Below are 19,406 nucleotides of genomic sequence, written 5' to 3'. Positions count from 1 at the left end.
AGACAGAGAGACAATATGTAGTCATTACTATAGTACACAGTCTAGACAGAGAGAGAGACAATATGTAGTCATTACTATAGTACACAGTCTAGAGAGAGAGAGACAATATGTAGACATTACTATAGTACACAGTCTAGACAGAGAGAGAGACAATATGTAGACATTACTATAGTACACAGTCTAGACAGAGAGAGAGACAATATGTAGACATTACTATAGTACACAGTCTAGAGAGAGAGATAATATGTAGTAATTACTATAGTACACAGTCTAGAGAGAGACAATATGTAGTCATTACTATAGTACACAGTCTAGAGAGACAATATGTAGTCATTACTATAGTACACAGTCTAGAGAGAGAGAGACAATATGTAGTCATTACTATAGTACACAGTCTAGAGAGAGACAATATGTAGTCATTACTATAGTACACAGTCTAGACAGAGAGAGACAATATGTAGTAATTACTATAGTACACAGTCTAGAGAGACAATATGTAGTAATTACTATAGTACACAGTCTAGAGAGACAATATGTAGTCATTACTATAGTAGTCATTACTATTACTAGTACACAGTCTAGACAGAGAGACAATATGTAGTAATTACTATAGTACACAGTCTAGAGAGAGAGACAATATGTAGTCATTACTATAGTACACAGTCTAGAGAGAGAGATAATATGTAGTCATTACTATAGTACACAGTCTAGAGAGAGAGATAATATGTAGTAATTACTATAGTACACAGTCTAGAGAGAGAGATAATATGTAGTAATTACTATAGTACACAGTCTAGAGAGAGAGATAATATGTAGTAATTACTATAGTACACAGTCTAGAGAGAGACAATATGTAGTAATTACTATAGTACACAGCCTAGAGAGAGAGATAATATGTAGTAATTACTATAGTACACAGTCTAGAGAGAGAGATAATATGTAGTAATTACTATAGTACACAGTCTAGAGAGAGAGACAATATGTAGTAATTACTATAGTACACAGCCTAGACAGAGAGACAATATGTAGTCATTACTATAGTACACAGTCTAGAGAGAGAGATAATATGTAGTAATTACAATATGTAGTCATTACTATAGTACAGTCTAGACAGAGAGACAATATGTAGTCATTACTATAGTGTAGTCATTACTATAGTACACAGTCTAGAGAGAGAGACAATATGTAGTCATTACTATAGTACACAGTCTAGAGAGAGAGATAATATGTAGTAATTACTATAGTACACAGTCTAGAGAGAGAGATAATATGTAGTAATTACTATAGTACACAGTCTAGAGAGAGAGATAATATGTAGTAATTACTATAGTACACAGTCTAGAGAGAGACAATATGTAGTCATTACTATAGTACACAGTCTAGAGAGAGAGAGACAATATGCAGTCGAGTCTTGCTGCAGCCCAGGAGAAACATCATAGGGAAGGAAGGAACCACATGACTGCAGACCAGGACCAGGGTGTCCTGCAGGAAGAATCAAAAGGCTGCAGGCTACAGTTGTTCTTCTCCTCATGGACTGAACTGGGGTCAGAACTAAACAGAAGTTACAGAGAGAGGAGAGACAGAGCAGAGAGAAGGGAATGGAAAGGAATGGGGAAAGGAAAAGGAATAGGGAATGGAATAGGGAAAGGAATAGGGAATGGAACAGGAATAGGGAATGGAACAGGAATAGGGAAAGGAACAGGAATAGGGAATGGGTAAGGGAAAGGAAAGGAACAGGAAAAGGAATAGGGAATGGAAAGGAACAGGAAAAGGAATAGGGAATGGAACAGGAATAGGGAAAGGAACAGGAAAAGGAATAGGGAATGGAACAGGAATAGGGAAAGGAACAGGAAAAGGAATAGGGAATGGAACAGAAAGAAAGAGACCATCACTGTGCTTTGGTTTTCAGTCAGATGATGAGAAGTCTAAATTCAGTTTTGGTATTACATGTGTAGGAAACAGTAAAGCATGGAGAGGAAAGGGGACTGACAGTGCCAGTCAGATAAGACCATCTGTTAAACTATGACATGACGGTGTTAGAATGAGCACGTGTTTAGATATATGCTACACCTTTCATCCATACTAAAGGTCAGTAATAATCTATTGCATTGAGTCCTCCTGCATGGAGAGTTGAAGTCTGAGTGAGTCTGTCCACTGCCAGATGAGAGATGGAAAAGCTGGGGTTTAACATAGTAGATTTGAGCCCAGCCCAAAAGAGTTACGACAGAATCTCCAGATTCAATAATGGAAACAACTGTCTATTGCACAAGCCAGTCTGGGCTGACTGGAGGAGCGAGAGAGAGGGGAGAGAGAGAGAGGTAGGAGGGAAGGGGGGAGAGAGAGAGGCAGAGAGAGAGAGGTAGGAGGGAAGGGGAGAGAGAGAGAGAGGTAGGAGGGAGGGGGCAGAGAGAGGGAGGTAGGAGGGAGGGAGAGAGAGAGGCAGAGAGAGAGAGGTAGGAGGTAAGGGAGGGAGAGAGAGAGAGAGGTAGGAGGGAGGGGGAGAGAGAGAGGCAGAGAGAGAGAGGTAGGAGGGAAGGGGGAGAGAGAGAGGCAGGGAGAGAGAGGTAGGAGGGAAGGGGAGAGAGAGAGAGAGGTAGGAGGGAGGGGGAGAGAGAGGCAGAGAGAGAGAGGTAGAGAGAGAGAGGTAGGAGGGAGGGGAGAGAGAAATATAGAGAAAAGAGAGAGAGGGAGGAGAGAGAGATATTTCGCTTGACTGTGCCTCAAAACCAGATGTTTTCCTGGACCACCATTCCAACCTGGACTTGAGCAGTCTTTATGATCAGGTCCACCTATACAAGGCAGCAGTGCCCACCTTCACCAGGACCCTAAAGGACATCACCCTCAACTGCAGCCCCAACACCTCACACAGGAGTATCAGATCAACAGACACCCCAACCAGACCTGTGAGACACTCTCCCAGACCTGTGTGACCCCCCCCCCCCTCCAGACCACAACACCACTAGCCACATCCACACAAAGTCTTCACTATTTCATCCTGGACTATCCAGGGCCTGAGGTCATCTGCCTTTGGCCTAAAGGGCAGGAACCTGGAAATCAGAAATACAGAACATGTCATCCTACAAAAAACCTGGTATAGAAGAGATGGACCCACTGGTTGCCCTCTAGGTTACAGACAGCTGGTAGTCCCATCCACCAAACTACCAGGTATGAAACAGGGAAGGGACTCAGGAGGTATGCTAATTTGGTATATGAATCAAAACTGGAAGCTTTTACATTTAGCTAGAAATTCTAAAGGAAATGATGTCAACAGAGAAACATATCCTCCTATGTGCTAACTAAGGAAACGCCCCTCTAACCACTTGGCTACCTGTCGCCCCAACTAACCACTAGACTACCTAACGCCCCTCTAACCACTTGGCTACCTGCCGCCCCAACTAACCACTAGACTACCTAACGCCCCTCTAACCACTTGGCTACCTGTCGCCCCAACTAACCACTAGACTACCTAACGCCCCTCTAACCACTTGGCTACCTGTCGCCCCAACTAACCACTAGACTACCTAACGCCCCTCTAACCACTTGGCTACCTGCCGCCCCAACTAACCACTAGACTACCTAAAGCCCCTCTAACCACTTGGCTACCTGCCGCCCCAACTAACCACTAGACTACCTAACGCCCCTCTAACCACTTGGCTACCTGCCCCCCCAACTAACCACTAGACTACCTAACGCCCCTCTAACCACTTGGCTACCTGCCGCCCCAACTAACCACTAGACTACCTAACGCCCCTCTAACCACTTGGCTACCTGCCGCCCCAACTAACCACTAGACTACCTAACGCCCCTCTAACCACTTGGCTACCTGCCGCCCCAACTAACCACTAGACTACCTAACGCCCCTCTAACCACTTGGCTACCTGCCGCCCCAACTAACCACTAGACTACCTAACGCCCCTCTAACCACTTGGCTACCTGCCGCCCCAACTAACCACTAGACTACCTAACGCCCCTCTAACCACTTGGCTACCTGCCGCCCCAACTAAACACTAGACTACCTAACGCCCCTCTAACCACTTGGCTACCTGCTGCCCGAACTAAACACAAGACTACCTAAAGCCCCTCTAACCACTTGGCTACCTGCCGCCCCAACTAACGTCTACAATTCTTCAACTGTGATCCTTTTTTGGCCACTGGAACCATCCTCCCCACTGTGCGTGGGGTCAATATAGACACACGTCCTCTTCCAGGCCCATTGGTAACATCTCCAGTTGCTTTAACCTTCTTCATTATTGCCCTGATTGCAGAAATGGGCATTTTCAACCGTTGGGCTATTTTCTTATAGCCATTTCCTGAATTATGCAGCTCAACAACCTTTTCTCGCGCATCATTACTATATTCGCGGGTCTTTCCCATAGTGATGGATGACTATGGGAACTTGGCCTGTGTCACCTCATATTTATACCCCAGTGAAACAGGAGGTCATGGCTTACCACTTAAGAGTTCCTAATCACTCAGGTAAACTTAAACGTAAAATACGAATGAGAATATACTTCAGATTTTACTCATATGTATTTCTAGGGGTGCCTATAATTGTGTCACATGTTTCGGAGAACAATATGTATTTCTAGAGGTGCCAATAATTGTGGGTTAGGGTTAGGGTTAGTTACTATCTGAAAAGGAGATGTACGGATAAACCACTTCTCCAATCTATTTGGCCCTATACCAAACAACAAGAAGAGTTAACTATCCAATCTATTTGGTCCTATACCAAACAACAAGAAGAGTTAACTATCCAATCTATTTGGTCCTATACCAAACAACAAGAAGAGTTAACTATCCAATCTATTTGGTCCTATACCAAACAACAAGAAGAGTTAACTATCCGAAAAGGAGATGTATGGATAAACCACTTCTCCAATCTATTTGGCCCTATACCAAACAACAAGAAGAGTTAACTATCCGAAAAGGAGATGTATGGATAAACCACTTCTCCAATCTATTTGGCCCTATACCAAACAACAAGAAGAGTTAACTATCCAATCTATTTGGCCCTATACCAAACAACAAGAAGAGTTAACTATCCAAATGAAGATGTATGGATAAACCACTTCTCCAATCTATTTGGCCCTATACCAAACAACAAGAAGAGTTAACTATCCAATCTATTTGGCCCTATACCAAACAACAAGAAGAGTTAACTATCCAAATGAAGATGTATGGATAAACCACTTCTCCAATCTATTTGGTCCTATACCAAACAACAAGAAGAGTTAACTATCCAAATGAAGATGTATGGATAAACCACTTCTCCAATCTATTTGGTCCTATACCAAACAACAAGAAGAGTTAACTATCCAATCTATTTGGCCCTATACCAAACAACAAGAAGAGTTAACTATCCAATCTATTTGGCCCTATACCAAAAACAACAAGAAGAGTTAACTATCCAAAAGGAGATGGCCCTATACCAAACAACAAGAAGAGTTAACTATCCAAAAGGAGATGTATGGATAAACCACTTCTCCAATCTATTTGGATAAACCACTTAACTCCAATCTATTTGGCCCTATACCAAACAACAAGAAGAGTTAACTATCCAATCTATTTGGCCCTATACCAAACAACAAGAAGAGTTAACTATCCAAATGAAGATGTATGGATAAACCACTTCTCCAATCTATTTGGCCCTATACCAAACAACAAGAAGAGTTAACTATCCAATCTATTTGGCCCTATACCAAACAACAAGAAGAGTTAACTATCCAATCTATTTGGCCCTATACCAAACAACAAGAAGAGTTAACTATCCAATCTATTTGGCCCTATACCAAACAACACACAGAGTTATCTATCCAAATGAAGATGTATGGATAAACCACTTCTCCAATCTATTTGGTCCTATACCAAACAACACACGGAGTTATCTATCCAAATGAAGATGTATGGATAAACCACTTCTCCAATCTATTTGGTCCTATACCAAACAACACACAGAGTTATCTATCCAAATGAAGATGTATGGATAAACCACTTCTCCAATCTATTTGGCCCTATACCAAACAACAAGAAGAGTTAACTATCCAATCTATTTGGCCCTATACCAAACAACAAGAAGAGTTAACTATCCAATCTATTTGGCCCTATACCAAACAACAAGAAGAGTTAACTATCCAATCTATTTGGCCCTATACCAAACAACAAGAAGAGTTAACTATCCGAAAAGGAGATGTATGGATAAACCACTTCTCCAATCTATTTGGCCCTATACCAAACAACACACAGAAAAAACATGATCAAATGCAAATCTTAGAATCAACTATTAAAGACCAGAACCCACTGGATTCTCCAATTACATTGAATGAACTACAGGACAAAATACAAACCCTCCAACCCAAAAAAGGCCTGTGGTGTTGTGTTATTCTAAATGAAATGATAAAATATACAGACCACAAATTCCAAACGGCTGTACTTAAACTATTTAACATCATCATTAGCTCTGGCATCTTCCCCAGTATTTGAAACCAAGGAGGGATATGTGTCAACATATGTGTCAACAGCAACCTTGGGAAAATCCTCTGCATTATCATTAACAGCAGACTCTTACATTTCCTCAGTGAAAACAATGTACTGAGCAAATGTCATCAATTGGCTTTTTACCAAATTACCGTACAACAGACCATGTATTCACCCTGCACTCCCTCATTGATAAACAAAGAAAGCAAACCAAAGGCAACGTATTCTTGTGGGTTGTTGATTTCAAAATAGCTTTTGACTCAATTTGGCATGAGGGTCTGCTGTACAAATTGATGGAAAGTGGTGTTGGGGGAAAAACATATGACATTACAAAATCTATGTACACAAACAAGTGTGTAAAAGAAATTGGCAAAAAACACACATTTCTTTCCACAGGGCCATGGGGTGAGACAGGGATGCAGCTTAAGCCACACCGTCTTCAACATATATATCAGTGAATTGGCGAGGGCACTATTCTACTGTTTGCTGATGATCCGGTGCTTCTGTCTCCAACCAAGGAGGGCCTACAGCAGCACATAGATCTTCTTTACAGATACTGTCAGACCAGGGACCAGACAGTAAATCTCAGTAAGTCAAAACTAATGGTGTTCCAAAAAAGGTCCAGTCGCCAGGACCACAAATACAAATTCCATCTAGACACCGTTGCCCAAGAGAAAAAAACGACACCTACCTCAGCCTGAACATCATCGCCACAGGTAACTTCCACAAAGCTGTGAACTATCTGAGACAAGAAGGGCCTTCTATGCCATCAAAAGGAACATCGAATCCTGTTATCAACATTGGACTAGGGCCTAACGTGATAACATTGGACTAGGGCCTAACGTGATAACATTGGACTAGGGCCTAACATGATAACATTGGACTAGGGCCTAACGTGATGAGATTGGACTAGGGCCTAACGTGATAACCTTGAACTAGGGCCTAACGTGATAACTCTGGACTAGGGCCTAATGTGATAACATTGGACTAGGGCCTAATGTGATAACATTGGACTAGGGCCTAACGTGATAACATTGGACTAGGGCCTAATGTGATAACATTGGACTAGGGCCTAACATGATAACATTGGACTAGGGCCTAACGTGATAACATTGGACTAGGGCCTAACGTGATGACATTGGACTAGGGCCTAACGTGATAACATTGGACTAGGGACTAATGTGATAACATTGGACTAGGGCCTAACGTGATAACATTGTACTAGGGCCTAATGTGATAACATTGGACTAGGGCCTAACGTGATAACATTGGACTAGGGCCTAATGTGATAACATTGGACTAGGGCCTAACGTGATAACATTGTACTAGGGCCTAACGTGATAACATTGGGCCTAACCTAACATGATAACATTGGACTAGGGCCTAACGTGATAACACTGACTAGGGCCTAACGTGATAACATTGGACTAGGGCCTAACGTGATAACATTGGACTAGGGCCTAATGTGATAACATTGGACTAGGGCCTAACGTGATAACATTGGACTAGGGCCTAATGTGATAACATTGGACTAGGGCCTAACGTGATAACATTGTACTAGGGCCTAATGTGATAACACTGGACTAGGGCCTAACGTGATAACATTGTACTAGGGCCTAATGTGATAACATTGGACTAGGGCCTAATGTGATAACATTGGACTAGGGCCTAACGTGATAACATTGTACTAGGGCCTAATGTGATAACACTGGACTAGGGCCTAACATGATAACATTGTACTAGGGCCTAATGTGATAACATTGGACTAGGGCCTAACGTGATAACATTGGACTAGGGCCTAATGTGATAACATTGGACTAGGGCCTAACGTGATAACATTGGACTAGGGCCTAATGTGATAACATTGGACTAGGGCCTAACGTGATAACATTGGACTAGGGCCTAACGTGATAACACTGGACTAGGGCCTAACGTGATAACACTGGACTAGGGCCTAACGTCATAAGATTGGACTAGGGCCTAACGTGATAACATTGGACTAGGGAATAACGTGATAACATTGGACTAGGGCCTAACGTGATAACATTGGACTAGGGCCTAACGTGATAACATTGTACTAGGGCCTAACATGATAACATTGTACTAGGGCCTAACGTGATAACATTGTACTAGGGCCTAACGTGATAACACTGGACTAGGGCCTAACGTGATAACACTGGACTAGGGCCTAACGTGATAACACTGGACTAGGGCCTAACATGATAACACTGGACTAGGGCCTAACGTGATAACACTGGACTAGGGCCTAACGTGATAACACTGGACTAGGGCCTAACGTGATAACACTGGACTAGGGCCTAACGTGATAACACTGGACTAGGGCCTAACGTGATAACATTGGACTAGGGCCTAACGTGATAACATTGGACTAGGGCCTAACGTGATAACATTGGACTAGGGCCTAACGTGATAACCTTGAACTAGGGCCTAACGTGATAACTCTGGACTAGGGCCTAACGTGATAACACTGGACTAGGGCCTAACATGATAACACTGGACTAGGGCCTAACGTGATAGCACTGGACTAGGGCCTAACGTGATAACACTGGACTAGGGCCTAACGTGATAACATTGGACTAGGGCCTAATGTGATCACACTGGACTAGGGCCTAACGTGATACACTGGACTAGGGCCTAACATGATAACACTGGACTAGGGCCTAATGTGATAACACTGGACTAGGGCCTAACGTGATAACATTGGACTAGGGCCTAACGTGATAACAAAAAACAAGACTTCCTTACTCAAACTCACCAGAAGTGGAATGGAACTAAAGTGGAATTTGCGCAATGGATGTCAGAGATTTGTTTGTGTTCTTGCTAGATGATTCCACGTGCATCAGTATTTTGTGATAAATGTGAACATTGACAGGGCACTCTGGGTATTACATTCCAAGTTTGTCTCTTTTCCAGTAAACTGTAAATGAACTTCACAAGTACTTCCCGATAATAATGAATCCTTCAAAGTGACGTGTTGTTTACCAATGTCTTTATAAGTTGCTGCACCAAAACCCATTTCTCTATCATTCTGTTGCAAAGCAGGAACATCACATCCATTCCCAGCACATCAACTCAAGAGGTATGGTTCCCACTTGTTTAGTTTTTGTCTTAATTATATTACTGCAGTTTAAAGGCACAATATGTAAACTGTACGGATGTTCAACTGTCATTTCAATCATTACAACCATCGATTTATGGAAGAATATAGATGATCAATGTGTTATGAGCTGATTCTAACTGTGTTATCCTGTCCTCAATCGATGTTCCTATTACTTCACTGGTTCTGTTGCTGTTTCTATTTGAGTCTTTGTAAACACACCAATAGCTTCTGTTTAAACTAGCATGTTGATCTCCTGTTAGTCCTGTCATCAATAGTTCCATCTGTCTCATTTGAGAAAGGTTATATTTCCGTTCCATCCCTCAACTGGCAACAAAGTGGCAGAGTCAAGCTGTTGAAATGACACATTCACATATTCTACATGCTGCTTTTCAACAGCTTTGTATTCTTGTCGATCCCATTGACAGTAAAGGTTCCCATCCTGTACTTTATAAGCAGATGTTTCCTGTTCTTCTGTTTGTATGACACCAGTGATTTACTGTCCCTTTGGGTCTCTGTGTTCTTCTCCCTGATGTTTTAGGTTATGGCTCTGAGCAGACCTCTGACTTTGGGGCTCTGTGTCTTCTCCCTGATGTTTTAGGTTATGGCTCTGAGCAGACCTCTGACTTTGGGGCTCTGTGTTCTTCTCCCTGATGTTTTAGGTTATGGCTCTGAGCAGACCTCTGACTTTGGGGCTCTGTGTTCTTCTCCCTGATGTTTTAGGTTATGGCTCTGAGCAGACCTCTGACTTTGGGGCTCTGTGTTCTCTCCCTGCTGGTTCTGCCAGGCCAGACAAAGGAGTGTGAATGCCAGGGTCCTAGAGGATTGCCTGGGATTCCTGGCATTCCTGGCCCTCGTGGGCCTGTTGGGCCTTCTGGAGGTAATGAGTGATGATGGAGAACAAAGAACTCTAAATTACCTCGGTTAGATAAACCCTCCTACTCCTACAAACAGGCTTCGTCTGTACCAGTTGCCAAACATAACTGGGGCTGGGGTATAATGTGAAAGCCCAATCCGGTATATTTCCTGCTGTTAGCCTTTGATAAAAATAAAAAAAAAAACAATAACATAGACTGATTTTGTAATAAAGTGCCACTTTAAGCCAGATCAGACTGCAGAGCACTTTACAGGCTAGTTGAAGTTGTCTTTGGTGTGTACAGTATGGTGATGAACCCGATCCCTGTTGTCTCTCCATAGGCATGCCTGGACTTCCTGGTCCACCTGGAGAGAGAGGTAGAGTCTGACAGGGTCACGACACTCTTCACGTAACGGGGTCACAACACCCTTCACATAAGGGGGTCACAACACCCTTCACCATTTTTTTGGAAGACAAAGAACTCTGAAGACCTCAATTAGATAACCACATCAATTCCTAGAAAGAGGCTTTGTACCGTAAACCTGTGAAAAGGGGCTGGTGTTTAGTGAGTTATGCTGAACATATTTGAACTCAATTGTTCATGAAGTAAAGATTTTCCTCCATCTTGGAAATTTGGGAAAACCTTTAAAAAAACATATTTTCGTTAACGATAAGTCCATCCACATCTCTATTATCTCTCCATAGGGCCTCCTGGACCTCCTGAACTCTCTGGAGTTCCTTGTTTAGTTGGTCGAGATGAACGAGTCCCTGGTCCACCTGGTCCACCTGGACCCCCGGGCCCTGCAGGAGCTACTGGTATACAGCTGATTGATCTCTTCCTGGTTATGTATTTATTATTTGGTTCTCTCTAGTCACACCTTCTGTTTTCACAGACTTAGACCTGGAACCCCTGCAAGAAAGCTTGGTCAAACTGGAGTTGGGTAAGGAAGTGAATTTCAGAGAGCATGAGGATATGTACTTGAATGCAACATTACAGATCCCGGATCTTAATTTGATCACTCTGTTGTCACTGAGAATGATCCTGCACAGTCGTAAATGCAAACTTTTAGTGTCCTCAAGGTTTAAAAAGGCTTCTATAGTTTTAATTTCCACTGACAAATGTCAGACTTGTTTTGCCTTAACAAAACATGGATCATCAGTCCCTACAAATAATGTCCATTCATTATAATCCTCATAACTATTCATATTTCCTGTTGCTGCAGGTTCATTTTCCTGCTGTGTGAAACTGGCTCAAATTAAGATACTGCATCCGTAGATTATATTGTCTCTTACTAAGCATCCATTCAACGTAAATTATGCAGTATTCGTAATTTGGGAAAAGGAGGTGTGAGTTTAGTCATGTGTTGGCATTTGTGAAATATGAAAAGTTTACTTTTGTTTTCCCTTTTAATGTTCGACTGACTGCATTAATACCTGGTTTCTCTTCAGCCATAAACTATGACTTCACCAGAAGAGTTGACAAGAAGTACTTTGTGTCACACAAGAGACCGGGTTCCTTTGACGATGCTGTTCAGTTCTGTACCAAGAGGGGCTTGGTGTTGGCTTTGCCGAAGAACCGGGAGGAAAACATTGCTCTCACTCAGGTCTTTGAAGGGGCTTTGAAGAATGCATGGCTCAATGTGGACAACAGGAAAGAGGGGAAGTTTCAGGTAGATTTGAAAGGCCATCCCCTCACCTTTTCCAAATGGGGAGATGGGGAACCAAAAGTGCCTGATGGGGATAGAGGCTGTACAATGTTGACAGAGTCAGGTGCATGGCAGGTGACATATGATTGCTCCTTCAATGCCTATATCGTGTGTGAGATATAGGGACATGTCTATGAAAAGCTGTTTCAGAGTTTACCATAAAAGCTTTCTTCACTTCAATTACAATTCTCTAGGTCTTGTCTCTAGGTCTTGTATCTAGGTCTTGTCTCTGGGTCTTGTCTCTGGGTCTTGTCTCTGGGTCTTGTCTCTGGGTCTTGTCTCTGGGTCTTGTCTCTGGGTCTTGTCTCTGGGTCTTGTCTCTGTCTTGTCTCTAGGTTTTATCTTATGCACATTTTCAGTTCTTCACATTTCATCATTTTTTTATTCAAATGAGCTCATTAAAATGTGTGTCACAATATAAAATGGAAAGGTTAACTTGTTGATTAAAGCAACAAACACATTTACTTTGGTTCTTGTCTGTCTCCTTCATGCTCCTTCTCTCTGAACAGATTGGCTACTGAGCACATGGCTACTTTTGACCTACAGTTTGATGACAGAGGAATAGCAACTATATATTTCCAAACAACAAAATATCAAGTTAAACTAGTAAAAGCAACACATCTCAACACCAAAAGAAGATGTTGTCTGTGAAGAAGACCCTCCTTAGTGCTGGTTTTATAGGTTTCTCTGGAGACGTAATGACAGGTTATCCGTACCACCAGAGGGTGAAGGGGGATCTGTATCAGTGATGTTGACCAGATAGACAGACCCTCTGCTGAGATATAACACCCCTTGTACTCACCTAAGATTGTACTTTTCAGTCCCACGTATCATATGACAGTGTACAAAACCAAAATTACATTGTTTTTTGTGCATATAAAAATATGTCAATGGTATACAATGTCTGCCAATGGTACAAATAATTGATATACTGTAAGTGCAATACAGAACTCAGATCTACTCTGAATCTACACAGAGCTGTACTGCTGTGTGTTCCCTGAGAAGGACCAGGAAGTCTACTTGAATCCATGTTTCTCTAAGTTCTACATATTATCATCAGAGGGTGGAGTGTATCAGGGATGTTGACCAGATAGACAGATCACCTGCAGATCACCTCATGTACTCGCCTATGGTTATAAAATCTCATGTTATGTGTCGAATACAACAGGTTTAGACCTTACAGTGAAATGCTTACTTACAAGCCCTTAATTAACCAACAATGCAGTTAAGAAAAATACAAAAAAAAGAGTCAATGTGGAGGCTATAGAAATATTTTTAGTTTTTCCCTCTCAACTTTTTTTCATTCAACTTTTTCACTCCGGACGCTTTATCTGGACGTGGTTCGTCAGGACCTCCAACAGCCGAAGCTAAGTAGTAACATCAACATGATGCCTTCTAATTGCAGTTGTTGTACTCATAATATACAGGAGAACGATAAGTACAGTTGGTACAGATAGTAGTATAAATCCCCTCGCACGGTTCCCGCAGCCGGACAACTTTCTCATGGCTTCTGGAGGGAAATGCTGTAGGAATGCTCAACCGGTGTTGCTCATTCAGCCGACAGAAACTTTCAACCGGTTTTCCCCATTAAGCAGCGGGTCGTTAAAACGAATCATCCAGCGATCATACACTGTTTACCAGGGGACAGGGCTACTGACGTTAAGACTAATCTGAAGATGGTGCTGGCTAAAGCTAAAACTGGCGAGTGTAGAGAGTATAGAGATATTGTTATCCACGTTGGCACCAACAATGTTAGGATGAAACAGTCAGAGGTCACCAAGCGCAACATAGCTTCAGCGTGTAAATCAGCTAGAAAGATGTGTCTGTATCGAGTAATTGTCTCTGACCCCCTCCCAGTTAGGGGGAGTGATGAGCTCTACAGCAGAGTCTCACAACTCAATCCCTGGTTGAAAACTGTTTTCTGCCCCTCCCAAAAGATAGAATGATGTAGATAATTGGCCCTCTTTCTGGGACTCACCCACAAACAGGACCAAGCTTGGCCTGTTGAGGGGTGACGGACTCCATCCTAGCTGGAGGGGTGCTCTCATCTTATCTATGAACATAGACAGGGCTCTAACTCCCCTAGCTCCACAATGAGACAGGGTGCAGGCCAGGCAGTTGGCTGTTAGCCAGTCTTCCAGCTTAGTGGAGTCTGCCACTAGCACAGTCAGTGTAGTCAGCTCAGCTATCCCCATTGAGACCGTGTCTGTGCCTCGGCCTAGGTTGGGCAAAACTAAACATGGCGGTATTCGCTTTAGCAATCTCACTGGAATAAAGACCTCCTCCATTCCTCCCATTATTGAAAGAGATTGTAATACCTCACATCTCAAAATAGGGCTACTTAATGTAAGATCCCTCACTTCCAAGGCAGTTATAGTCAATGAACTAATCACTGATCATAATCTTGATGTGATTGGCCTGACTGAAACATGGCTTAAGCCTGATGAATTTACTGTGTTAAATGAGGCCTCACCTCCTGGTTACACTAGTGACCATAACCCCGCGCATCCCGCAAAGGCGGAGGTGTTGCTAACATTTATGATAGCAAATTTCCATTTACAAAAAACCCCAGACGTTTTCGTCTTATGAGCTTCTAGTCAGGAAATCTATGCAGCCTACTCAATCACTTTTTATAGCTACTGTTTACAGGCCTCCTGGGCCATATACAGCGTTCCTCACTGAGTTCCCTGAATTCCTATCGGACCTTGTAGTCATGGCAGATAATATTCACATTTTTGGTGACTTTAATATTCATATGCGAAAGTCCACAGACCCACTCCAAAAGGCATTCCTGAGCCATCATCGACTCAGTGGGTTTTGTTCAACATGTCTCCGGACATACTCACTGCCACAGTCATAGTCTGGACCTAGTTTTGTCTCGTGGAATAGATGTTGTGGATCTTAATGTTTTTCCTCATAAACCGAGACTATCGGAACACACGTTTGCAATCGCAACAAATAATCTGCTCAGACCCCAACCAAGGATCATCAAAAGCCGTGTTAGAAATCCTTGGACAACCCAAAGATTCCTAGATGCCCGTCCAGACTCCCTCCGCCTACCCAAGGACGTCAGAGTACAAAAATCAGTTAACCACCTAAATGAAGAACTCAATTTAACCTTGCGCAATACCCTAGATGCAGTCGCACCCCTAAAAACAAAAAATATTTCTCATAAGAAAATAGCTCCCTAGCCTTTTACGGGCTGCTGTCCCTGTACAGGGATCAACATCAGCGGAAATTCAGAGTGACAACTAATAGTACTCGATAAAACTCAAACTTTCGTTAAAACACACATGCAGGGTACTCAATTAAAGCTACAATCGTTGTGAATCTAGCCAATATGTCAGATTTTTAAAATGCTTTTCGGCAAAAGCATGAGAAGCTATTATCTGATAGCATGCAAACCCCAAAATACCCAAAGGGGACGTAAACAGAATAATTTGCGTAGCCGGCGCTACACAAAACGACGGAAATAAAATATAAAACATTCATTACCTTTGACGAGCTTCTTTGTTGGCACTCCTATATGTCCCATAAACATCACAATTGGGTATTTTTTCGATTAAATCGGTCCATGTATACCCAAAATGTCCATTTATGAAGCCCGTCTGATCCATGGAAAAGCACCGCTCCAAAACGCAACGTCATTTTTAAAATGAAAAAAGTTGCCTATAAACTTTGACAAAACACTTCAAACTACTTTTTTAATCCAACTTTAGGTATTAGTAAATGTTAATAATCGATCAAATTGATCACGGGGCGATCTGTATTCAATAGCAGCACGTTTGCAAATGATGCTCCATTTAGTCTCTCTCCAAACATCCGCTTGTATGGTCGATAACAGGAAGTGCCTATTTGTCATCTGACCAAGGATTAACTTCAATGTAAATGCCAGTACTGGCGACATCATGTGGAAGCTGTAGGCATTGTAAACAGGGCCCCATCTATTTTCGCTTGCCATAAACAATACAGAGACTGGCGGAGTAATATTTTTGGTGAAAAGTTTTCCTTGGGATTTCGCCTGCTAAACACGTTCTGTTGTAGTCACAGATGTGATTTAACCAGTTTTATGAACTTCAGAGTGTTTTCTATCCACACATACTAATCATATGCATATACTATATTCCTGGCATGAGTACCAGGACGTTGAAATTTTGCGCGAGTTTTAAAAAAAACTGCCCGAATTCGCAGCCTCCTATACAGAAAATACCCGAGCTCTGAAGCAAGCTTCCAGAAAATTGGAACGGAAATGGCGCCACACAAAACTGGAAGTCTTCCGAGTAGCTTGGAAAGACAGTACCGTGCAGTATCGAAGAGCCCTCACTGCTGCTTGATCATCCTATTTTTCCAACTTAATTGAGGAAAATAAGAACAATCCAAAATGTATTTTTGATACAGTCACAAAGGTAACTAAAAAGCAGCATTCCCCAAGAGAGGATGGCTTACACTTCAGCAGTGATAAATTATTTTCTTTGAGGAATAGATCATGATCATGAGAAAGTAAATTACGGACTCCTCTTTAAATCTGCGTATTCCTCCAAAGCTCTGTTGTCCTGAGTCTGCACAATTCTGCCAGGACCTAGGATCAGAGGAGACACTCAAGTTTTTTAGTACTATATCACTTGACACATTGATGAAAATAATCAAGGCCTCTAAACCTTCAAGCTGCATACTGGACACTATTCCAACTAAACTACTGAAAGAGCTGTTTCCTGTGCTGGGCCTTCCTATGTTGAACATAATAACTGGATCTCTATCCACAGGATGTGTACCAAACTCACTAAAAAAATGGCAGGAATAAAGCCTCTCTTGAAAAAGGCGAACCTTTACCCAGAAAATCTAAAAAAACTTTCGGCCTATATAGAATCTGCCATTCCTCTAAAAAATGTTTTTTTAAAGCTGTTGCACTGCAATTCACTGCCTTCCTGAAGACAAACAATATATATGAAACACTTCAGTCTGGTTTTAGACCCCATCATAGCACTGAGACTGCACTTGTGAAGGTGGTAAATTACCTTTTAATGGCATCAGACCGAGGCTCTGCATCTGTCCTCATGCTCCTAGACCTTAATGATGCTTTTGATACCATCGATCACCACATTCTTTTGGAGAGATTGGAAACCCAAATTTGTCTACACTGACAAGTTCTGGCCTGGTTTAGATCTTATCTGTCGGAAAGATATCAGTTTGTCTCTGTGGATGGTTGTCCTCTAACAAATCAACTGTACATTTCGGTGTTCCTCAAGGTTCCATTTTAGGACCACTATTGTTTTCACTATATATTTTACCTCTTGGTGATGTCATTCAGAAACATAATGTTAACTTTCACTGCTATGCAGATGACACACAGCTGTACATGTTGATGAAACATGGTGATTCCCCAATTGCCCTTGCTGGAAGCCTGTGTTTCAGACAAAAGGAAGTGGATGGCTGCAAATGTTCTACTTTTAAACTTGGACAAAACAGAGATGCTTGTTCTAGGTCCCAATAAACAAAGAGCTCTTCTGTTGAATCTGACAATTAACCTTGATGGTTGTACAGTCGTCTCAAATAAAACTGTGAAGGACCTCAGCGTTACTCTGGACCCTGATCTCTCTTTTGACGGACATATCAAGACTGTTTCAAGGACAGCTTTTTTACATCTACGTAACATTGCAAAAATCAGAAACATCGTATCCAAAAATGACGCAGAAAAATGTATCCATGCTTTTGTCACTTCTAGATTAGAATACTGCAATGCTCTACTTTCCGGCTACCCGGATAAAGTACTAAATAATAGTCAGTTAGCGCTAACCACGGCTTCTAGAGTCTTGACTAGAACCAACAAATGTGATTCTATTACTCCAGTGCTAACCTCTCTAGACTGGCTTCCTGTTAAGGCAAGGGCTGATTTCAAGGTTCTACTGCTAACAAAGCATTACATGGGCTTGCTCCACCTATCTTTCCGATTTGGTCCTGCCGTACATACCTACACGTACATTAAGGTCACAAGATGCAGGCCTCCTAACTGTCCCTAGAATTTCTAAGCAAACAGCTGGAGGCAGGGCTTTCGCCTGTAAAGCTCCATTTTTATGGAATGGTCTGCCTTCCCATGTGAGAGGCGCAGACTCGGTCTCAACCTTTAAGTCTTTATTGAAGACTCATCTCTTCAGTAGGTCCTATGATTGAGTGTTGTCTGGCCCAGGAGTGTGAAGGTGAACGGAAAGGCACTGGAGCAACGAACCGCTCTTGCTGTCTCTGTCTGGCCGGTTCCCTTCTCTCCACTGGGATTCTCTGCCTCTAACCCTATTACAGGGACTGAGTCACTGGCATACTGGTGCTCTTCCATGACTTCCCTAGGAGGGGTGAGTCACTTGAGTGGGTTGAGTCACTGACGTGATCTTCCTGTCTGGGTTGGTGCCCCCCCCTGGGTTGTGCCGTCACGGAGATCTTTATGGGCTATACTCTGCGTTGTCTCAGGATGGTAAGTTGGTGGTTGAAGATATCCCTCTAGTGGTGTGGGGGCTGTGCTTTGGCAAAGTGGGTGGGGTTATATCCTGCCTGTTTGGCCCTGTCTGGGGGTATCATCGGATGGGGCCACAGTGTCTCCCGACCCCTCCTGTCTCAGCCTCCGGTATTTATGCTGCTGTAGTTTATGTTTTGGGGGGCTAGGATTAGTCTGTTATATCTGGAGTATTTCTCCTGTCTAATCCGGTGTCTTGTGTGAATTTAAGTATGCTCTCTCTAATTCTTTCTTTCTCTCGGAGGACCTGATCCCTAGGAAAATGCCTAAGGACTACCTGGCCTGATGACTCCTTGCCACCCCTCATAGCCTGGTTCCTCTCTAGGTTTCTACCTAGGTTCTGGCCTTTCTAGGGAGTTTTTCCTAGCCACCATGCTTATACACCTGCTCTCTATGTTTCTACCTAGGTTCTGGCCTTTCTAGGGAGTTTTTCCTAGCCACCATGCTTCTACACCTGCTCTCTAGGTTTCTACCTAGGTTCTGGCCTTTCTAGGGAGTTTTTCCTAGCCACCATGCTTCTTCACCTGCTTTAACCTCTGCATTGCTCGCTGTTTGATATATATTGCACTTTGATATATCAGCTGATGTAAGAAGGGCTTTATAAATACATTTGATTTGATATACCATTTGGTTGAAACTAACTTAAAGGCTTGAAGCTGCCATCGTCCTTAAAAGTCCCATTGTTTCACCAGCAGTGATGCTAATTCTGGCCTGGGGGGAAATAAAGAAAGAGAGAGAAACCATATTTTT

At 42.5% G+C, this 19,406-nt stretch overlaps 1 protein-coding gene across 1 annotated transcript; it reads left to right on the top strand.

Annotated features, from left to right (window-relative positions):
* Positions 1–9,461: 9,461 nt before the first annotated feature.
* Positions 9,462–12,618, top strand: LOC112241062 (pulmonary surfactant-associated protein D-like). The gene is made up of 6 exons (XM_042316925.1): positions 9,462–9,574; positions 10,316–10,472; positions 10,790–10,825; positions 11,154–11,264; positions 11,342–11,389; positions 11,898–12,618. Exons 2-6 carry the CDS (start codon positions 10,319–10,321, stop codon positions 12,275–12,277), a joined length of 729 nt encoding a protein of 242 aa, XP_042172859.1. The 5' UTR covers positions 9,462–9,574; positions 10,316–10,318; the 3' UTR covers positions 12,278–12,618.
* The last annotated feature ends 6,788 nt before the right edge of the window (positions 12,619–19,406 follow it).

Source organism: Oncorhynchus tshawytscha, unplaced genomic scaffold (assembly GCF_018296145.1).
Source record: "Oncorhynchus tshawytscha isolate Ot180627B unplaced genomic scaffold, Otsh_v2.0 Un_contig_3324_pilon_pilon, whole genome shotgun sequence".
In the NCBI taxonomy this organism is placed as follows: Eukaryota; Metazoa; Chordata; class Actinopteri; order Salmoniformes; family Salmonidae; genus Oncorhynchus; species Oncorhynchus tshawytscha.
Note: the sequence above shows the minus strand (reverse complement) of the source record. Positions and strands in the feature narration are given on the sequence as shown.

Excerpts from the sequence above, each read along its gene's own strand:
- LOC112241062 (XM_042316925.1), top strand. The coding sequence starts at position 10,319 with ATGGCTCTGAGCAGACCTCTGACTTTGGGGCTCTGTGTTCTCTCCCTG. Across the intron at positions 10,473-10,789 it reads GCCTGTTGGGCCTTCTGGAG|GCATGCCTGGACTTCCTGGT; the intron begins GTAATGAGTGAT and ends GTCTCTCCATAG. Across the intron at positions 11,390-11,897 it reads CTTGGTCAAACTGGAGTTGG|CCATAAACTATGACTTCACC; the intron begins GTAAGGAAGTGA and ends GTTTCTCTTCAG.